This window comes from Enhydra lutris, unplaced genomic scaffold, assembly GCF_002288905.1.
Source record: "Enhydra lutris kenyoni isolate GAN:26980312 unplaced genomic scaffold, ASM228890v2 scaffoldscaffold17, whole genome shotgun sequence".
Taxonomy (NCBI): Eukaryota; Metazoa; Chordata; class Mammalia; order Carnivora; family Mustelidae; genus Enhydra; species Enhydra lutris.
Window position 1 is genome coordinate 32,548,447 of NW_019154101.1, and position 23,324 is coordinate 32,571,770.

Below are 23,324 nucleotides of genomic sequence, written 5' to 3' on the forward strand. Positions count from 1 at the left end.
ACAGACACATATGTTTACCACTCCCTTTCACGGTTTAGGGAAACTCTAACCTAGAAAGTAGTAAAACACTAAACTGTCCTTCTAAAGGCAATAACAATAGCTATAATAAATATCCTATCTGGCTCTGTGCTTGCAACTAAGGCAACAAGGTGCCAAGGTCACTGACAGTAACTGACGAGAGTCTGAAGCCAGGACAGTCTGACCTGAAGGTCTAGACAAATTCTTTTCTGCTCATACTGATTCTCTTTATATGTTAGAGCTCAGCTGTTAGTAAAGGAGAGAATATATCACTAGATTGAGACTAGATTAATCTAGACACTTCACGGCACAAATTCCTGAAAATATTTTACTGTTCCCCTACCAACACCACGGTACAAGGCATGATAGCTGTCCACTTTAATCTGGCTTGTGACATTTCTATGGGCAGATATCCTACATTCAAATAAACAGAGAAGAAAGAAAACCAAGAACTTCTTTGCAGATCAGTCACAGCTCACACCTTTAGACTGGAAAACACACACAGAAGCAGAATTTTTAGCAGAAAGTATACTTCCCTTCACCATGACTATCTTTATCTCTCTTGAATCTCCATACTAAGGAGTTGGAAATACTAAGCTTATTCAGTATTTATGTAAAAGAATTCAAAATTATTTGAAAAGAATATGAATTCTCAATTCTAGAAGAATGATGTGAGGCAAAACAGAGGTCCAAAATGAAAACCTTACATTGACCAATAAACTGAACCTGGTGCTTAAAACTATTTATAAAAATACCAACATTACAGAAAGCCTCAAGTTTTCTCTTTCCTCTTTTCCCTATGACAACCACAGAACTCTGCATTTAAATGCTACCTTTATAGAATTTCCACTGACTTCGGCATCAATAAGCCTCCCAATCACAGAAAAACTAATTATCCTAGGTGACACTTCTAAGGTAGTCAAAGGTCTGTGTGTAGGTTTTAGTTTGCCAATATTTTAACTTTGTCTCTTTCCAAATCAGAAAGTTTTGGTTAACTTTCTAATTTCAAATGCACAGTCTTCCCAAACAAAAAACCACAAAGCATTATGTAGTTTTATACGTATTAGAAAAGAAGAAAATAAGGAAGGCACATAAGAAGGTGGTCAGTCACTACAATCCATCATTTACTTTGATAAAATTATTCACCCAAAATCTCTCTAAGCAACTTTTAGAGAATTCTGAAAAATCACCACTATTAACAATTTTTTTATGACCACCAAATATGTATTAAGTACATACACACTATAACAGGTTTAAGACAGAGATATTTTTCTAATATTCACCAATGAACCAATGAATGAAGCTAGAGAGAATACTAAAATGTCAGGAAGACTCAACAATTCTACTGACTTTACTTCGTTTGTGAGCATAAGTCTATTTTCATTTCAGCTACTAATGTATTCCATATTTACCTGTATTTATACTTTCCACTCTTAAAGGGAAACCAGACTGGGCAACAGCTACAAGTTTCAAAGCGATATAGAACTGACTTCTTCCAAAATAACCAAGTCTCGTTGCACCACAAAGCTCCATAATCTATAAAAGAACACAATGTTAATATTAAGTTTTAGGATACTAATTCTCCAAATAAGCAGGTATTTAACTTCTGTTTATAATTCTCCAAAATACATAGCTGACACATGGTATATTACACTCAAATGACGACCAGCTTCCTCAGGTTTCAGGTTTATGAGTCTGAAAATTAAAAGGCACTGACCTTATAATAAGAAGGTTATAGTTCTCCTACTTGGTAAAATCCATATGATAAAGCAATTTTATTTTATTAGAATGACTATTTTCTCTTAAGAGTTCTATTTTTCAGAAACAATGTATCATCTACTTTTCATACACTGTGCATACAACAGGGCCCAAAGTTCTTGCAACTAATAGATTATTATGCAGCCATTTTAAGTAATAGTCATAAAATGACACAGTAAGTAGAAAAAAGTAGGATACATAATTTTAACCACATAAACACAAATCTGAAAAAAAAAACAGAGATATACAAATCTATCAGCAATTTTGTTAGGAGAGATTAAGAGCAGGGTTTTTCCTCTTACTTCCCATATTGTATTTAATGTGGCTATACTACTTTTCCTTAAAACAATTTTTGCTTTGCTTTTTTTTTTTTAAAAGATTTTATTTATGTATTTGACAGAGAGAAATCACAAGTAGGCAGAGAGGCAGGCAGAGAGAGGGGGAAGCAGGCTCCCTGCTGGGCAGAGAACCCGATGCGGGGCTCGATCCCAGAACCCTGGGATCATGACCTGAGCTGAAGGCAGGGGTTTTAACCCACTGAGCCACCCAGGTGCCCCTGCTTTGCATTTTTAAAGCACGAAGGTCTTCAAGGATCTACACCCTCATTCCAGTCATTTGACAAATATTTCTAGACTGGCTATGACAAGTACGTGACAGACTAGAAAAAAGCAGCTTCGGTTATGAAGTTAAATGACAACTGCAAAAGTTGGAATAATGTCTACTGTACAGACATTATCATCTCAAAATAAACACTAAGTATCCTTGTCTCACCTTCTCAAAAGATACAAATTCCTGTAGAAAGGGAGCGTATTTGTCTCTTTTCTTTCTCCTGAAACACTCAAAGATTAGGGTACCTAGATGTTAGGTAACAATTCACAAGTATTTACTAGAATTGCAAAAAAAGCACCCACAAACAGTTAAGCAATGTGTCACAATCACAATAACCACAAGAGAAGACATTTTTATGTGATTGATCAGCAATGGAGGAAGTTCCTGATTCTGCCACTAAGGGGCATCACTTCAGTGTAAATTTAAAGGGCAAGGAGGATAAAAGGCCAGGTTCACACTAGGGAACTAGGAGGAAAATGAGGGTAAGAGTTAAGAAGGCCACATAGCCTTGAAAGATACGCAGGCATTTTGTTATGATTACTGTCTCTTTCCACGATTCTTTTCTGCCCACTTGGCACCTTGTAAAGGATCATTACACATCTTAGGTACTTTTGCTTATAAAATAAATCTAAAACATCTAAAATATGCCCTGTATCTACGTTTGATAAAGGGAAGACCTCAAAGGAAATCACAGGTAATTGCTTTGTTTATCCTAGTTATAATGCGTTTCAGGTATCAGTCAGAAGGAGATGCCCAAGGAACAAGAAATGCAGAGGGGGAAGTTCGGAAGAAGGGAGCATGTTGTGGAGATGTGCTCCACAACTGAACCAGACAACCCAGGTGATGACTAAAGCTAAGGGAGTAAATGAGACTGCCTGCAAGCCCAGAGCAGGGAAAGGGAACGTGGAGAACACCAAAACCTAAGGGTAGGTGTAAAAAGCAGCCTATGAAAGAAGCAGTGGGGAAAAGTACCAGCATAGGAGGAAATCAAGGGTGGAAAGAGGTTCTGGAAGGTGGGAACAAACCTTAAAGAAAATCATTATTGCACATACAAATTCATGTACAAAGGTGTTCACAGTAAGAAGCAACCTAAACTTAACACAAGAACAAAATAGATACAGTTGATTATTAAACCACCACATAATGCGATAACCATACAACAGTTAAAACTCACTGCTTACAGTATTAATGTTATGAAAACAAAAAGCAGGATACAAAGCAGGCATATAAAAGTATAATCCCAGTTTTATTAAGATATGTACATATAAATGGTAGAGAATATGCCAGTGATTATTTCTGGGTACTGAGATTAAGGGATTTTTCTAGGTTTTCTTTATATAAGTCTGTATCTACTACCAAAAATATTTTATATTATTTAGTCAGAAAACTAATAATTTCCAAACAAAAGAATTAGTGGGGCCAAATGAAAAAGGAAAGAAAACACTCTATTTTATAATTAGGAGGTCTTTGCCGCTTAAGCACTAGTATAGATGTAGTAGGGTAAAATCTCATTTGCAATGGATTAAGGAATAAACATGAGGACTGTAAGTGGAGAAAGACAGGTTAGCATGCTTGGCTCTCAGAGAAAGTAAGTTTAGAAGAGTAATCTTGATTCTCCTAAGTCTCAGAGCTAGCCAGTGGAAAAACTGGCTCAAGAAGCCAGGTCCTTTGATTACAAACCCAAAGCTCTTTCTAAGGGGCTTGGGGGGCGGGGGGCGGGGGGAGTAGAAGAGCAAGAAGGGATATTATCTTTCTACGGTATCAGATGTAACAAAATTCTAAGTTGCCCTGTCAGGAAAGGGGAATGAGATTTTGAAAAGGGAAATAAAAGGGCTCAAAGGCAAAATATTTGCAAGTATTTCTCTATAACTAATCCTGGCTACATCATCTACAGAACTCACTCTGTGGCCCAAGTCAGGCATATGTGTCACTGATGTCTATCTTTCCGAGCTATACCAATTAAAGAGGCCACTAGCTCTTGAAACAGCAGAGGCGGAAAGGAGCTGTAACATACAAACTTAAAAAAACGATCCCTGATGAAACAGTATGTCTGATTTATCATCACAACCTTGTGAATTAGACAAAATTTGTCTCTTAAAAAATATGTGGAATAACTCCTAGAAGCAGAGCACTGGACCAAAGTATACATATACTTAAAAATGCATTCACTATTGCCAAATGCCTTTCAAAAAGGTTATTGAAATTTTTTCTCCCACTATTAATATGAGAGTGTTTTTTTTTCATATTTTCTCCAGTAACCTGAAAAGACTACTCACACACATACATGGAGTTTTTTGACTACATGTATTACACAGTTTCATATAGCTATTCTTTACTTTAGTTTTTGTAATATTCAAATATATGATATAGGGGTACCTGGGGGGCTCATTTGGTTAAGCACCTGCCCTCGGCTCAGGTCATTATCTCAGGGTCCCAGGAGCTGCCTGAATCAGGCTCCCTGCTAGGCAAGGAGCCTGCTTCTCCCTCTCCCTCTGCTCCCCACCCCCCACCCGCCAACATGCTCTCTCTTGTTCTCTCTCGCTAACAAATAAATAAAATCTTCTTAAAATAAATAATAGAATCAATAAATATCTGATAGATTAGCCCAGCCCTCAATCTTTTTTTTTCTTGTTTAGAATTTACTGGAATATTCTCATATTGCTTATTCCTCCAAATACTCTTTAAAATCATTTATCAAAATAAACAGATTTTAACTGGAATGGAAATATATCCTAACTTTAACAAGATCACCTCTAGTGTTCTACCATTAAGCCTGATACTGGCTAACACTCTGCAACACCTTTGTTATGTTAAGAAACTATTCAGCTATGGGGAGTCTGGGTGGCTCACTCAGTCAAGCATCCAACTCTTGATTTCAGCTAAGGTCAAGAGATGGAGCCTCAGGTGGGGCTTTGCGCTGGGTGTGGACGCTACTTAAGATTCTCTCTCCCTCTCTCTGCCCCTACCCTGAGTGTGCACAAGCATGTGCTCCCCCTCCCTCAATAAATAAATGAATGAATGAATGAATGAAGTATTTTTAAAAAGAAAAACTATTCAGCAAGTTCCAAGTCCCTCTCCCTCTGCGCCTACCCCCAACCTGTGTGCATAGTGTGCTCTCTCTCAATGAATGTATGAATAAAATATTTTTAAAAAGGAAGAAAACTATTCAGCTAGTTCCACCGGTCTAAAAGCTTTGTTTGGGGTTTTGTGTTTTCAAAAACCACAAACATATTAATTTTATTGTGTGTACTTTGGGGCAGAAAACTAAAAGGTCATAATTTTTCTCCTTGGTCTATTAATATTCATAATTCTATTAACAGAATTCCTAACATCAAACCGTCTTCTGATCCCTAAAATGAATTTCATTTAGTCATGGTGTATATTACTGTTTCAAATAATATTTGTAAAATTTTAACCACAATCTTAAAATGATTAGGCCCCCCAAAACACAAGAAAACAAGAACCCCAAAACCCCTATCTATACCTGAAAGGTTTGGAAACGGTGCTCTGTTGGCTTTGTAAACAGAACAAACAAGTTTTACTCTTCTCCTCTCTGCTCCGAAATACTTTAAATAGATTTAGAAATATGTTCCATAAAGATTCAGAAGAATTCACCTATGACATGGGCTGAGCAGTATCTCTGATGCGTGTCTCACTTTCTTCCAGGTCAGGTGGAATAAACCAGGTTAGTCTATCTTTAAAATGTTTGATAATTTCCTAGAAATCATTTATCACCTCCAAATTTTGAAATTTATTATTAATTCAGCATCATTCAAAGTAGTCTCACTTTTTTAATTGTCTTTCTATGGTAACTTGCTCTTAGTCTGAATTATGTATATTTACGAGCATGCGTGCACAGCTGCCTAATGTTGAAAATCACTTAAAGCCCTTGTTAGGATATGGATTCCCAGACCTCCCCCATTAGATTGTAATTTACCTAGGAAACCCAGGACCAGCTAGTGTTGCTGGTATACTACCAATAGCTACTGAAAACCATTAAGCTTTATTTTCATAACATTGTAAAATGTACATGTTCATGGTAAAATAAATAAGTGGTATTTAAGGATATGTTCATGGTAAAATAAATAAGTGGTATTTAAGGATATGGACTTAAAAATTCCTACAATCTCCATCAGAATAACAACTCTTTTCATATGTTCTTCCCATCTTTTCCACATGTATTCAAATAAATGAGTGCACATACTTAACATATACTTTTTACACATATAGGATCATACTGTAAATGACTCTTCATACAATATTACTTGAAGATCTTTTTATATCAGCATAGGTCTTTTTCATTTTTTTTACACAGCATTCCATGCATGGACATACCTATTACAAATTAATCAATCCCCTACTGATGGACACTTAGGTTTTTCTAGCTTTCTATTACAAATAATGCCGTAAACATTCCCACGCATGTATGCTAGTGCACTTGTAGAACTGTAGGACAAATTTCTAGAAACAGAATACACTTTAAAATGTAACACAGTCAAGTACTCCAAAAAAAACTCTGAATGACTGTACCATCTTACTGACCAGCAAAGAACTTAGTTAGCTATGTGGTCTGAGACGGAAGAGAGAAGGGCCGAAAGTTTTCATTAATTTTATTGGCTTCACAAGGATATCAATCCTAAATAAGTCAGTATTGACTTTTCTCCCTGAATGCTCTTTTCCATAATACTTCATCAAAAGCCACTAACTTCCAGGACGAAAAGGTAAACTAGATTATAGTTCATTTTAATACCTACAGAGATCAACGTAGTTAGGGAATCATTCTGTATCATATAGTACTTGAGCAAGTTTTATTACTTTACTATGTCTGAATTTCTTTCTATGTTAACTGGGGGAAATAATATACTACCTCTTCTGATTGCTGTGAGCATTCAATGAGGCTGTGTTTAATAAAACACTAAAGTGTCTGGTCCACAATATAATTATTACTTTTTATTTACTACCCTGATCATAATGCTCTTTATTCAGAGACTTGAGAGACTAAGTCAATATTGAAAACCACATTTTCCTGAGAGCTAAGAGTTAATGCCTTTAAGCCTCAAAGTGGGTTTTATCATAATTTTTGATGGAAAGTCTTCTAAAATAGAGGATGCTTTCAAGCCTTCATAAGTATTTTGAAGTTCTTGTTTAAGACAATACACTGAGCACAGGAAATTACCTCCTCTCCCTTCAGGAATCCTATTAAAATGAGAGTAAGGGAATAAATCCACAAAAATTAGTAAGAGAGAAGGGGAAACAATGAACAGGCAGGAAATCTCAACAAATGTTAGCAATCAGAAAGCAGATGGAGTCATGCCTAATACAGTAGGTGGAAAAAAAATCAGTGCCAACAATACCTACAGAGAAGAATTTGCCCCATAAAATCCAGGGACTCACCTAAAAGTGGTATGCAGGGGTATGCCTAGAGTGAGACCAGGTATGACTAAGGGTGAGATTGGAAGAGAGATCAAGATCCCTATCTCTGAAGCTGCTCACAGAATATTAGCAACCAGACTTTACCCTCCAAATATAAATAAACAAAAAACTGGAAGTTATATCTCTAAAGAAATGTAGGGAAGTACTAGGTCAGCTGATATGGACAAGGGTTGCTGTCCCAGAGAAAAGCTCCTATTTCTTGCATTTAGTAATCCAGTAAGAGTCAGCATCTTGCCCACTCCTTCCTTTTTTTTTTTTTTAAATTTTAAAGATTTTATTTATTTATTTGACAGAGAGAGAGAGAGACAGTGAGAGAGGGAACACAAGCAGGGGGAGTGGGAGAGGGAGAAGCAGGCTATGCTGTGCAGGGAGCCCTGATGGCGGGGCTCAATTTTAGGACCCTGGGATCATGACCTGAGCTGAAGCCAGATGCTTAACGATTGAGCCACCCAGGTGCCCCTGGTCCACTCCTTCCAAAGGAAGGCAGTCTTTTAAGGAACTAAATGCAAGAACAAAGAGCTCAGTTATTCTATTGTTGCATTAAATATAAACAGGTTACCAGAGATCAATAAGCAACCGAGGAAAACCTACATAATGGAAGAAAACTATCAAATTTAAAAAGAGGAAAAAAACTCTGAGAGAAAGAATTCAAGAAAGAAAGAGCACTTAAAAATACTCTAGTGAGTATCCTCTGACAGATTTAACACAGTAATGCATCCATAAAACAATAACAGGATACTATGAAAAAGGAACAACCAAAGAATAAGATGTCTAGAGATACACAGAGTTCAATGGAAATACTAGAAGATAGAGAAAAATTTCTCCAGAAGTAGGAAGGGGCAAGGTGAATTAGAAAATGAGAGAAAAACAGCATTAATTTGGAAGGCTAACATTTTTAATAAATGAGGTCTACAAAAAAATGCAGAGAAAATAGAAGACTCATAATTATAGAACAAGAGATTTTCCCCAAATCTAAAGACACAAGCTTTCAGATTGGTAGTCTACTGAGGGCTCAACACAACGGGTTAAGGAATTCCTAAACACATTACTGTGAAGCTTCAGAACAGCAAGGATAAAACTAAGATCCTCAGAGCATCCAGAATATGTGTAAAAATGAAGTGGAGAAGGGGGAGGGGTACTGATCACTAAGAAGAAATACTAACTGGACTGGAATCAGACTTCTCATCAGTTAACACTGAATCAGAAAACAATAAAGCAACACTCTCAAGTTTCTAAGAAAAAATTCTTTTCTTTTTTTTTTTTTTTTTAAGATTTTATTTATTTATTTGACAGAGATCACAAGTAGGCAGAGAGGCAGGCAGAGAGAGAACGGGAAGCAGGCTCCCAGCCAAGCAGACAGCCCGATGCAGGGCTCGATCCCAGGACGCTGGGATCATCACCTGAGCCAAAGGCAGAGGTTTTAACCCACTGAACCACCCAGGCGCCCCCCAAAAATTATTTTCAACCTAGAATTCTGTATCCAAACTAGCATGAAGATGATGGAAAGAACACTTTTGTGAATGCAGATCTAAATAAAGTTTATGTCCTATGAACTCTTTCTTGAGGAAACATTTGAGGATGTTTTTCAGCAAAATTTAGAGACAGAGCCTCCAGAAAAAAGCAGATATGCATCAAGAAAACAGGGAAATAAGGCTGCAGGATGACAGCTATACAAATGACCTGGAGAGCAACCAGTCCAAATTAGAGTAGAATGACAGAAAGCTTCAAGAAGATTTCAGAAAAAATAAAGGGGAAGAAATGGATACAAAGGCAAACAGGGTTGGGAGGGGAGGACATGATCCAGGGTCCTGGGATGGAGCCCCTCACCCTAAGCAGGAAGCCTGCTTCTCTCTCTCCCTCTGCCTGCCCCTCCCCTTGTGTGCTCTCTCTCTGTCAAATAAATAAAATTCTAAAAACAAAACAAAACAAAACATAGTACTATAGTACTGGATCTGCACTAAAAATATTTATGTCTTCATAATGTAGACACACTTTGCTTTTCAACTTTTAGATTCAATCTAAAGTCAGAACATATTAAATTAAGAATTATGATTTTAGAACAAGGTGCAAATGTTCTCAGTACTGAATATGTAAAAGTATAGCTAACAAGTTCAGAGAGAAGGATAAGAAAGCTGAAGGGGAAAAGGCATGGACTTCTGGGTTTTGGTCTAGTACATAAGAAGCTTAGAAGTCAACACTCCCTCCTAACAAGCAAAAAGCTAAACAGACTGAAAAACCAAGAACTCTTCTTAGATCTGTAAGAAAAGTTAGGTCGCAGAGCAAAGTGCCGCCCCTGAAACTGGAGACCAGCACAAGGCAAATAGAGAGAATCACAACTTACTGGAGGCAAAACCCATCAGCATCAACTTCCTTGAAACCCAAGATGAAATATAGGAAAGGGGAAGGAGAGGAAATTGTTGCACTTTTCCATAAAGCCCTTATAATCCCTGGTTTTTTTAATCCTATGCAGATATTATTTTGATGAAAACAAAAATATATTTTTGAAGGATCTAATAAGCAGACTCATATTTTTAGCAATACAGATTTTATAAACAAATTAGTATATTATACTATATTGCAGTTATATATTCAAAGCCCCTAAAAAAAAAGTGGAATGTTTTTCTTCACCTAATGAACTAACACTATTCACAGAGTTTTGTTTTCTCCTGTTCTTTTTAATCATTTGTGACTTTTTCCCTGTTGCCAAGCTCTTTCTTTTACTCTATCAGCAGGCTTTCTAGTTGCTGGCCTTCTGCCTTGCACACCATGGCTTAGAAATAGAACCAACCTTTTAAAACTGTATAAAAACAAGAATAAATAGCTCTTTAATAATAACTCAAAGAGCTCACCAAAGAGCAAAGAACACGAGTATATTTTTACTTCCAGATATACAAATACTGTGGTGGCGGTACATTTGTTGGTAGGGGAGGGGCATTAACATTTATTGAGAACACATAATGCTAACCACAGTCCTAATTACTCAAAGTGTTCCCCATCTAATCCTAAAAATAATGTGGCAGAATTGGTATTATTATCATTTTAAAGAGGAAGAAAGAATCAGACTGGCCAAGTAACAAAGGCCAGAGGGCCTAAACGGCAGAGCTATAATTCAAAGTTATGCCTTTAATCTTCCACCAAAACATGCTGTACATTGTCCTTTTCCCAGGATAATGTTGGCTTCCTCAGGGCAAGTACCCTCACTAGCTGCTAAAGCATGTCTTATAGCCCAGAGTGCCTAGAACATAGTAACAACAAAAAAGCAGTGTAAATGTGTAAGAGAGGCTCTTCCATCCTAGGCTCAGAACAGGAGGTACGGAGATGCTAGCAACAATAAAGGTATAGAGAAGTTATTTCTTATTTGAAATGAAAAAAGATCAAAGTAGATGCCAAATTACATATCTGAGCTTGAATCCATGAGCTGAATTACAAAATATAAAAACTTAGAAAAACAGAATGAGAATTATATTGAAACTAGATAATATGGAGAAGCATCCTAGAAAGCCGCCTATATTCTCCCCAAGATGAAACTTTATGCATGTTTAATACAGTTGACTCTTGAACAACACAGGGATTAGGAAAACTAAACCCCCACACAGTCAAAAATACACTTAAACTTCTGACTTCCCAAAAACTTAACTAAAAATCTACTGTGGACCAGAAGCCTCATCAATAACATGAAGTTGATTAACACATATTTTCTATGTTAAATGTTTATACTTTGCATTTTTGCAATAAAGTAAGCTAGAGAAAGGAAAATGTTATTAAGAAAACCATAAGAGAAAAAAATTTACAATACTGTGTCTGTGTTAATAAAAAAAAATGTGTAAGTGAACCCACTCAATTAAAACCCATATTGTTCAAGGGTCAACTGTACAATAAAACAGAATAGAAAATAAGATTCTCCCTTTAGAGCACCTGGGTGGTTCAGTCCATTAAACGACTGCCTCGGCTCAGGGCATGATCCCAGCATCTTGGGATCAAGCTCCGCCTGGGGCTCCCTGCTCAGCAGTAGCCAGCTTCTCCTTCTACCCCTCCCCCTGCTTTTGCTCTCTCTTTCACGCACTCTCAAATACATAACTGAAATTTTCAAGAAAAAAAAAAAGATCCTCTCTTTATAGTCATTATCAGGTTAAAAATGAGGTGACTCTATTGCTTCCATTTTTTAAAGGAAAGGTTAAATGGGACTGAATCAGTGGCAAAGCAGACTATATTTTTGCTGGCCTGAAAGCCCAGGGAGGTTGGTCTACATGTATGCACTACACTGGCTACCAATCAGTGTCATTGTCTTGTTCCAGTAACTTGTTAGACTAGTCCCTACACCTCTAACACTCATTAGCTTTACTAACATGGGAATATCTATAATGAAGATTCACATTTACTAGAGAAATTAAAGTAGGAAAAGTAGGGAACAATTATACTCAGAGTACCTATGATTAGGAAGGCTGTTTACTTGTTATCATAAATGATCAGAACACTTCTCTAATATTGGCTACCATTATCCTCAGTTAATAGGAAAGGAAACTGAGGCTAATAAGTGGCAGAGCCAGGATTCAAAGCCTTATTAGTCTAAGCCCAAAGCTCTCTGTTCCCAATTGTCTCCAAGGCATAGCTAAACAGAACTCTTTAACACTGGCATGCTTATGGAGCAGTAGTTCCAAAAATGTATTCCAAAGAACAGCAGTCAAGTTGAAGACTCAGGAGCTAAGTTGAGAGATATTGCAGCCCCTGTGGAGACTACACAATGCAGTTTTAGACCATAAGAGGCACTAAAAAAAACTCTACAGCCTAGAAATAAATCCCTTTTTGGTTCAGATTCTATTAAAATGCTTCATAACTAGTGGTTCACAGATCAGATGCTTGGAATAAAACACTTTGGGAATCAATGCTGAGACCCTAGAGCAGTGATTTTCACAGTTTTTTAGTCTTAGGATCACTTATACATGTTTAAAAAGTTACTGAGAAAAAATATTTTTAAATAAATAGAAAGTACTGAGAATTCCCCCAAAGCTTTTGTTTTTGTAGGTTATATTTATTGGTATTTGCCATATTAGAATTTGAATTGGGAAATTTAAGAATATGTATGTATACATTCATTTAAAAATAAGAATCTGATTACATTTAACATAAAATTTTATGAAAATAACTGTTTTCCAAAACTAAAAAACTGAGTGAAGGGGTGCCTGGCTGGCTCAGTAGGTAGAACATATGACTCATGATCCTGGAATCAGGAGTTCAAGCCCCATGATGAGCACTGAGATTAAAAACAAAAACAAAAGGCACCTAGAAGGCTCAGTTGGTAAAGTGTCTGCCTTCAGTTTGGGTCATGATCTCGGCACCCTGGGATCTAATCCCATGTTGGGCTCCCTCCTCAGCTAGGAGTCTGCTTCTCCCTCTGCCCTTCCCACCACTTATATGCTCTCTCCCTCAAAAATAAAATCTTTAAAACAAACAAACAAAAAAACTGAGTGAGGGGCACCTGGGTGGCTCAGTGGGTTAAAGCCTCTGCCTTCGGCTCAGGTCATGATCCCAGGGTCCTGGGATCAAGCCCCACGTTGGGCTCTCTGCTCCGCAGGGAGCCTGCTTCCTCCCCTCTCTCTCTCTGCCTGCCTCTCTGCCTACTTGTGATCTCTCTCTCTGTCAAATAAATAAAATCTTTAAAAAAAAAAAAAAAACTGAGTGAAAAGAGTATTTGTTTTATATATAAGCAATTTTTCCTTAATGTCCAGGTTAGGTAAAGATTCTCATACCTGCCTCGCATTTGATTCATCCCAAAATGCTGCTTTGTTTTAAATGTAAGAAAATACTCTCACTTCATACGGATATGTACTGAAAACAGATGATTTATATAGCCTTGTCAGATAATTCTCATTTTGTTTTGACACTACACAAAACTCAACAAATAGTAATTGCTGAAAGTTTAGTTGCAATATGGAATCCAAAGCCATATCATACCTTTTGCATAGCTTACGTTAAAATGCATTGGTGTACCAGATGCACTGCACCCTTCACTGGTCTTTAGTAAACTACTAGTTCATTGAGCTATGGAGCTCTTCTAAAAGTAGACACATTTTGTTTATAAAATATTTTAAAAACAACATTATTAACATATCACCATCAATTTCATCAGAAAAGTCATTAAATATTCAGAAACAGTCAAGCACTTAGTTGCAGACAGAAGTTTTTCAAAAATCCTAATTTTTGTCAGAAAGCTTGAATTTCACCATTAGTAATAAAAAGCAATAGTTGTTTTAAGTGACACGCACAACTTTCTTCACTTGCAAGAAAATAGCTGCCCATTATTCAAGCTAGCCATTCCTTCAAGAAAAACGGTTTTTCATGAAAACAAAACAAAACAAAACAAAACAGTACAGCTCACAACTCAAATAAAAGAAGTACTTTCCCTCAAGACAATCATCATACTTTAGCATGCAGGAGAAGTGCTTTATGCACACTTACATTTCCTCTCACAAAATACTAAAAAGAAATATGCTCAAGGATAAAGCCTTAATAAAATTATTTTCTATACACAGAACATTCTTTTTTTTTTTTTTTAATTTTTATTAACATATAATGTATTATTAGCCCCAGGGGTACAGATCTGTGAATCGCCAGATTTACACTTCACAGCACTCACCATAGCACATACCTTCCCCAATGTACATAACCCCACAACCCTCACCCTTCCCTCCTCCCTCGGCAACCCTCAGTTTGTTTTATACACAGAATATTCTTTTTTTTTTAATAATTTTTTTTTATAAACATATAATGTATTATTAGCTCCAGGGGTACAGGTCTATACACAGAACATTCTTAATTGAAACTGGCTTCTTCACTGCACAGCAGTAAAGAACACGATACTAGTAAATCTGGTAAATGCACTCACCTGTGCTAAGGAAACACCAGTTTTATCTGCCACTACTTTGCACTACCAATGCAAATGTCAACACAGAAAAAAAGGCAAAAAAAACAGCTTACTATTAGTATGAAAATAATTTTGACCTCACCCACCAGGGGTCTGCAGACCAAACTTGGAGAAATGGTATTACAGAGCATACCCTCTTCTTCTACAGAGTAAAAAGAGAGAGCAGTGATAAGATGACCTCTTCCTTCATCAGCAATGTTATCTGCCCCTGGCTCCAGAACAGCCACTGGAAACACAATGTCTACAGGTGCAAGCAAGTAGCATAAATTAGTGAAACCGGCCAGGTGGGGGGACATAGTGAACCTAGGAGAGCAGATGTGAAGGAAAACTGCTATTAAGCTCTAGCTAACTGCTATTATAGAAGATTATCTGCCAAATGAAGCCATCTTCAGATTTCTGAAGCTGGAAATCTGGAATTTTCTGATATGTTCTCATTTTTAGAAGTAAATGTGGAAGCAAAATAATTTTTAAAGCATATGCTGACGAACTAAAATATGTGGACCACCTATTTCCATGTTCTGTCCCCAAAGGGTGTTCTATAGTTAACACTACAAAAATGGCATAAAATAAACAGCAAACCTTCAATAATGTCCCTTCAGGTCCCCTAGCAAGCAGAGTTAAAAAAAAAAAAAAAAAAAGTGAAGCCAAATTTCATGAACAATAACCACACACACAGGCATTATTATATATTAACCTGTCCTGTTTATAGAATGGTCCTGGGAGTGCTTCAAGCTAAGATTCTGAATGCAGAGAAAAATATTATTCTTAGGCCATTAATACGTCATTATATAATGGTTTTATATAAGATCCTGTTATCTGGCAAAGTGACTCAAGGTACTGAGAAAACTGAAGAATAACCAGGGGAAATTAATTCTAAGATAATGTGTTACCTCATCCTTCACTGGTCAGGTACAGTTCTTAATACTCATTCCCACAGTTTAACTAATACAGGAATTCTGAAACACCTCTTCCTCTTTTCTTTCAGTTAATCAAGACTGCTCCTTGGGCATCTAGGTGGCTCAAATGGTTAAGTGTCTGCTTTCTGCTCAGCTCATGATCCTAAGTCTTGGGATGGAGCCTCACATCCCATCAGCACATCAGGCTCCCTGCTCAGTGGGGAGCCTGCTTCTGCCTCTGCCTGCTGCTCCTCCTGCTTGTGCCCTCTCTGTCAAATAAATAGATAAAATCTTAAAAAAAAAAAAAAAAAAAAAAAAGACTGCTCCTGCTTCCTGCTTCAGGGACTTTGCACTTGCTGTACCCTCTGTATGTTTACCACTCAGATTTTTGCTTGGCTGGCTTCTGCCAGTCAGGTCTCAGCTCAAGTGTCTGAATCTCAGAGACCTTTCTAGAGCACCCTACTGTTTATTTATTGTCAACATCTCCCAGAAGAATGAGACTCCAGAGAATAAGGAAGACCTCTTACATTCCCTGCACCTAGAACAACCCCTGATGTACAAGTATCAATATGTTTGTTGGCTGGGAGAATAAATGAAAGAATTATTTTTTACTCAACTTTGCTGCAATCTCTGTCCACTCCCATACACAAGGCTACCAGATTGAGAATCCTAATACAGAGCTCCAAATAATGTTTATTATTTTCAAAAGAACAAACTTCTAAGTCCAGCTTCCACGACTCTCCAAATTACAACCCCCAAATTCTTACTTTGGCCAATCTAGACTAGATTACCCTATTTTCATGCTTTTGCTTTTCTCTCACCAGATCACTTATGTCTGACTATTAAATTTATACCGCTTCCTTCACATACACCGTTAAAAGCCTCCTCCTTCCTTTAACATTGTCCATCCTTCCTACTACTCCGTAAGTGAATGACTTTTTCTTTGGACTTGTACTCTAGCTTCTACCATCTGAATTCCTTGAATTATCTGTGTAATTGTTAGCCAACCACACACTTCTGATACCCCCTCCCTCTACTAAGATCCTTGGGGCCAGAGAGTATGACTTAATCATACTGGAACCAAGGCAAGATCTGGCATTGTACTGTGCACTTTGTGCTGAAGGAACTGCTCCCTCAGGGTGCCCAAACCCTCCTGATGTACCAAATTCATCCTATTAGTCTTCATCTGAATTAAATCTTGTGTGTGTGTGTGTGTGTGTGTGTGAGAGAGAGAGAGAGAGAGAGAGAGAGAAAAAGAGAGAGAGAATTAAATTTTTCTGATTGGAAAGATCATTTTTACCATTTCTTTAAAAGTTAAATATTTTCTAATAGTAAACACTGTTTGCTTTGTGCAAAGTAATTTGGATTACACATGATCCATGCACATTTGACATCCCCTTCACCATTAGAGTACACTGTGGTAAGCAGAAAAGGCAAAAAAAAAAAAAAAAAAAAAAGCAATGGCAAAGATGATAGGGGCATACATCAAAGCCCAGCCCTTCCATTATGACTTCACTTCCTTTCAAACACTGCTGTCCACACAGAGTATCCTTAGTTTGTTTACAAACTATGTGGACACACTAATATGTAGTATTTTCCTTTGTTATAAAAGCAATTTAAATACACAACCCGTCCAACTAACGAGTGAGTAAGCCCTATTACTACCCTCATGAAGTACATTTGCATTCCTAAATGACTTTAGCTAATACTTTGTGACCAACTCCACTGCCAATTCCCTAGTAAACGCAAATCTAAAGTGAAGGCAATCTTACCAAGCTTTCCGAGATACTTAGAAGTTGTAGCAGAGCAAACACCCCATCTCACTTTTGCTACAGTTCTTTCTTACCCCAAACCATTAGTGCTTATTGCTCTGCTCACACAACTCAAATGCTCTTTCATTTAAAACCTAAGGTTCAAGACCACATTGCTTCTTTGCTTTCGCCTAAGATTTTACCTTATTCTGTAAATAAAAAGACATTCTCTTGATTCTTTTCTGTCACCTGTACCTTCATGCATAACTTCCATTTCATATTTCAGCCTCTTTTCAATCCTCTTAAGTATGAGTTCTTCAAGTTTTTCCTCAATAGTATGTCCTTAGATAAAATAAAATTGTCTACATTGTTTTGTTGACAACGGCACACAATATTTTATAAAGCACCTCAAAAATAAGTATATCAGTCTTTTCTTGAGCCCTTATTATATATCAGGCACTGAAATATCAGATAAGTACTGGATAAATATTAATTCCCTTTCTACATTTGTAAAAGGTATACTTTTCAATACAAAGAAAAACTATGAATGTCTCCTGTAACTTTTCTTTTTTTTTTTTTTTTTAAGATTTTATTTATTTATTTGACAGATGGAGATCACAAGTAGGCAGAGAAGCAGGCAGAGAGAGAGGAGGAAGCAGGGCACCCGCTGAGCAGAAAGCCCAATGCGGGGCTCGATCCCAGGACCCTGGGATCATGACCTGAGCTGAAGGCAGAGGCTTTAACCCACTGAGCCACCCAGGCGCCCCTCCTGTAACTTTTCAATAGAGTTTAAATATATTATATGCTTTCTTAACCTACTGATATTATCATAGAAATTTATCAAAAGAACACACTATAACAGATTACTGCCATAGGACCTAGAAGCTTATTAGTATTTAGAAGACAGATTTTATTCTACTTGCTAAAGCAAGGAACCATAAAGAATGTGTTGAGTTAAACAGTAAACAGAAAAGAAGACTGAGGGGGTGCCTGGGTGGCTCAGTTGGTTAAGCCCCTGTCTTCAGCTCAGGTCATGATACCAGAGTCCCAGGATCAAGTCTCACGTCATCGGGCCCCCTGCTTGGCAGGGAGTCTGTTTCTCCCTCTACCCCTCACCCCGCTCATGCTACCTCTCTCTCAAATAAATAAATAAAATCTTGGAAGGATGGAAGCAGGAAGGAAAGAAGGCTGAGATAGATTTTTAAAAAAATCTTTTTTTAAAGAGGGAGAGACAGGGTGGAGGGGCAGAGGAAGAGAATCTCAAGCAGGTTTCACGCACCCGGCTCCATTTCACAACCCTAACATCACGACCTGAGCTGAAATCAAGAGTCAAACACTTGGGGCACCTGGGTGGCTCAGCTGGTTAAGCTGTTGCTGCCTTCAGCTCAGGTCATGATTCCAGGGTCCTGGGATCGAGTCCCACATCTTGCTCCCTGCTCAGCAGAGAGCCTGCTTCTCTCTTTCCCTCTGCTTGCCGCTCTGCTTACTTGTGCTATTTCTCTATCAAATAAATAAATAAAATCTTAAAAAAAAAAAAAAAAAAAAGTCAAACACTTAACTGAATGAGCCACCCAAGCACATCAGATTTTTAAATTTTATGGAGTTCTTAATTTGAACTTCTGGATAGTATAGATAATTAAAGAGATTCCTTTCAGCAATATATGACCATAGATTTTACTTGCTTTGGGCCATATACACTCCCGTTAACAGTCCTACTATGATAAAGATAGTACATATAGACCAATAAATATTTTACAGCTTATAATCAGTATCACAGTCATTAGTTTCTAAACAAAACACATCTGATAGCCTCTAAACATAAGAAGTCTGATATGAAAAACAGTATGCCTATAAAGTTCATTGGTAGTTCAAGTCCCAAATTCCCAATTAAAAAATTTTTTTTTGTGTTTTCCACATCAACAACAAAAAACTTAAAAAAAGAAACTAAAACACAGACTAAAGGTAAGGAGAAAAACAACAAAAATGCAAAAGTAATTTTGAAAAATACCATAAACCATCTAAAACTTAAGCTTAAAATAGTAGTGCATGCCTTTAGAAAATATTATTGGGGCATGGGAATAATCTTATAAAATAAATCCAGCCAGTAAACTATACTTAGACTGACTATAAAATGCACAGCCAACCTGAGACATCTACAAGAGTGAAAGGGGGTACTGTTTATACCTGGACAAGAGGTATGAGCTAGACTGTCTCAAGCAAACCCAGACTTGTAACTGCCCTTCTAAAATACTCTAAATGATAAATGATCCCGTTTAACCAGTAAGATGCGTAAGGTGACAGGAAAAGCCAACACTTCTTAATGATATGGGTATTAAATATTAATTTTTGATTAAGGAGTAATGTTTTTCAGGAACTGTTACTAGTAATCAAACCCCTATCATTGTTTTCTTACATGGAGGCCTAATGGACTATTCTAAAGCCACAGCAACTCCTGATTTATCAAATTAAAAAATAATAATAATAAAAGGTAAACATTTAAATACTGTGGGCCAGGTATCATTCTAAGAACTTTACAAATTAGCTCATTCGGTCTCCACAAAGGGAACTTTCATTCCTGAAAGACAGAGCCTTTTACCCTATTTTATTTTTATTTTTTTCGAAGATTCCATCCATTTGTCAGAGAGAGAGGGAGAAAGAGAGAGCGCACAAGCAAGGGGAGCAGCAGGCAGAGGGAGAAACAGGCTCCCCGCCGAGCAAGGAGCCTGATGCAGGACTCGATCCCAGGACCCTGGGATCAGATCGGAGCTAAAGGCAGACGCCCAACCCACCGAGCCACCCCGGTAAGAAAATGAAAGCACAGAGAAGCTGAATTAAGTGTGGGAAGCTGAGGATTCCACACTGTGTCCTTACCCACAGCACTCTGTTATTACTACTGCAGTTACTGGGAGGACTGGGGGCCCATTATTCTTCATTAACACACAGAACCGAGGGGATCTCAGAAGTGTCTGCAGTCTGTGAGCAGTCTGAGTGGACATGGTTAAGCACCTGTGATGTAACTCTGATACATACTCTTCTGCACCACTGGTCAGGCATCAGCAAACACAGACCTGGGAACTTGCTGTTACTTGTGATAAACAGAAACCATTCATTCCACTCAGGATAACACTCTACCCTGTGCCACAGGCTACTGCAGGTTGTTACAGGATAAATGACAATAATGATGATTATAATAAGCTAACAGTAATAGCATATGTGCATTTATGTCAGGTACCCATCCACGCTCAGTAACATGTTAACCAATATAATCATCCTCACAACTCTAAGATAGGTAGAGTTTTACAGATGAGAAAACTGACACCCAGGAAAGCCTGCTGAAGGACACACAGTAACCTGACAGAACACAGATGGAAACCCATGCTCTTAACCACTACCTTATTTTATAAAGGATAACGTTTGCCAGTGGTAAATTCACATAGTAAGGTAAATTACACCAGAGCTTTACTATGTTACATCATAAAACAAAGAGTTTCTGGTTCTTTGGTGGGAGACCACAAGGTCAAGTGCTGATAACTGCTCGTTATGTGAATATAAGTAAGTTACATAATATATCACAACCTCCCTCCAAAACAAAAGAATGGTCTAGATTCTAGCTCTAAGATCCCTTCTAGTGCAAACACTATTTCTCTGAATACAAGTTTCATATCAAGTCCATAATTACAACGCAAACTACTCTTTGAAAACATCTAATTTTCAAAAATCTATTTCTGCCAAAGTACCAAAGATTTCTAGCTATGTGCGACCTTTAAAAAATTACACAGATGTATATTTAAATGTGAGTTGTTATGATGAGCACAAATAAAAGGAGTTAAATTCACTGCTTGAATTGGGGATTTAAGTGGAAATAATTAAGTTACTTGCTAAAACTGGTCCTGTACTCTAGCTCCAAAGGAACAATATCTGGTATAAAATCAAGCATCAGTATTTTTATTTTGTAAATGAGTGTTTTATCATATTTTTGGATTAAATATTTGATACCGAAAACTTTCTGCACTTGTTCTGTGTTATGTCTTAGGGTCAATTTTCCCTTCTATCAATACAGCACCAATCGAATTACTCAAGAAAAATGGGGTGGGGGAGAAGAAAAAAAATAGGGAAATGATTTGGCTTACCACATCTGTTTTTACAACCAACATCCTAGGAACTAACCCGCAGAATTTAAAAACACTACCTGGGGCGCCAGGGTGGCTCAGTGGGTTAAAGCCTCTGCCTTCGGCTCAGGTCATGATCTCAGGGTTGTGGGATCAAGTCCCACATCGGGCTCTCTGCTCAGCAGGGAGCCTGCTTCCTCCTCTCTCTCTCTGCTTGCCTCTCTGCCTACTTGTGATCTGTCTGTCAAATAAATAAATAAATAAATAAATATCTTAAAAAAAAAACATAAAAACACCACCTGTCCTAAAATCAGGTATGTTTTATAAAATAGATAAAAATTAAAAAAAAAAAAAAAACAGTGGCAAATATTACCATGAAACTAATATGAACCCATGACACCACCTTAAAGAAATAGTGATATATATACATATATATCTCAAATGTTCTGCAGCATTTTACTCAGTTAGAAAGTACAGTAACATATAGAAACTCACAGTGATTGAACATTCATCCCTCCAGTTCTTTGGGGTTAAATCTTTTGAGTTTAACTGCACGCTGCAATCACTTTAAGGTATAGAAAGCTCAGAGCAGTTTTGCTAAAGACCTCCTTATTATCCCTTGCCAGTGTACCATGGTTCCAGTGCAACAATGCTTTATACTCAACAGGTGTTTAATAAACATATACAAATATCACAAAACACCTTCCTTCCCCTAGTCAGAATGATGAAAACAAAGAAAAAAGTTCTTGGGATCTTCCAAGATGCTACAACCTCTCAAAGGAAATAAAAACAACAGTATCTAATGGCTATCTAGAACCACTCCACGTACCAAGCACAATTCTGAGTATTTTACGAATTAATTTAGTCCTCAAAACAATCCTATGACGCAAGTGCTATATTATTCCCAACGTGCAGAAGAAAACTAATGTCCAGGGAAACTAAGGCCCACAGGAGTTAAGTAATTGCTTGAGAGTAAGAAATCATAAGAATTAAACTATGTCTTTAAAATCCTATCAAAGATTTTTAGTTGACTAAATGAGGAAATAAATAATAAAGAAAGTAACAAAATTGATAAAGATATCAAACCACCTCAAACAACCCTAAAAAGTAGGTATTGTTATATTCATTTTACAAATCAAAATAGGAAAAGAAAGTTCTTGCTCAAGATCACAGACTAAAAATCAGCCGGGCCAAAATATGAATCTAGCTTTTTTTTTTTTTTTTTAAAGATTTTATTTATTTGACAGAAAGAGAGCGCGCGCACACGAGCACAAGCAGACAGAGGAGAGAGAGAGGCAGACTGCCCGCCGAGCAAGGAGCCTGCTGTGGGACTCAATCCCATGACCCTGGGACCATGACCTGAGCAGAAGCTAGCCGTTTAACCGACTGAGCCACCCAGGGGTCTCTGAATCTAGCTTTGAGAAACTCTAAAGTCTGGCTTCTCCCATTAAGCCACTGTTTCCCAAACTTGAGGCATCCTCACATCACCTTCACAGATTCTGCCCATTCATGGGCTACTTGTTCTGTTAAGTTCTTAGTATTTCTTCGTTACATCGGGACTTAGGAAAAGTTAATACATTTTAAAAAAAGATTTATTTATTTTAAAGAGAGTGCTAATGGGGGAGGGGCAAAGGGAGAGGGAGAGAATCCTTAAGCACTCCATGCTGAACACAGATCTCGACTCAGGGCTTGATCCCAAAACCCTGAGATCATAACCTGAGCCCAAACCAAGAGTGAGGCACTTAACCAACTGAGCCACAGGTGCCCCTTAAAACCCTAATTTAAAAGGAACTTGTATCACAATATCAATAAAAAATAAGTATCACTT

General features: G+C 37.4%; 1 protein-coding gene across 6 annotated transcripts in view; it reads right to left on the reverse strand.

Annotated features, from left to right (window-relative positions):
• LOC111147628 (RALBP1 associated Eps domain containing 1) overlaps positions 1 to 23,324 on the reverse strand; it is an 83,110-nt gene that overhangs the window by 38,980 nt on the left and 20,806 nt on the right. For all 6 annotated transcript variants that reach the window (XM_022503812.1, XM_022503811.1, XM_022503810.1 and 3 more), the window contains exon 2: positions 1,431 to 1,554. In XM_022503812.1, coding sequence (XP_022359520.1) covers positions 1,431 to 1,554 — 124 coding nt within the window. The remainder of the gene's footprint in view (positions 1 to 1,430; positions 1,555 to 23,324) is intronic.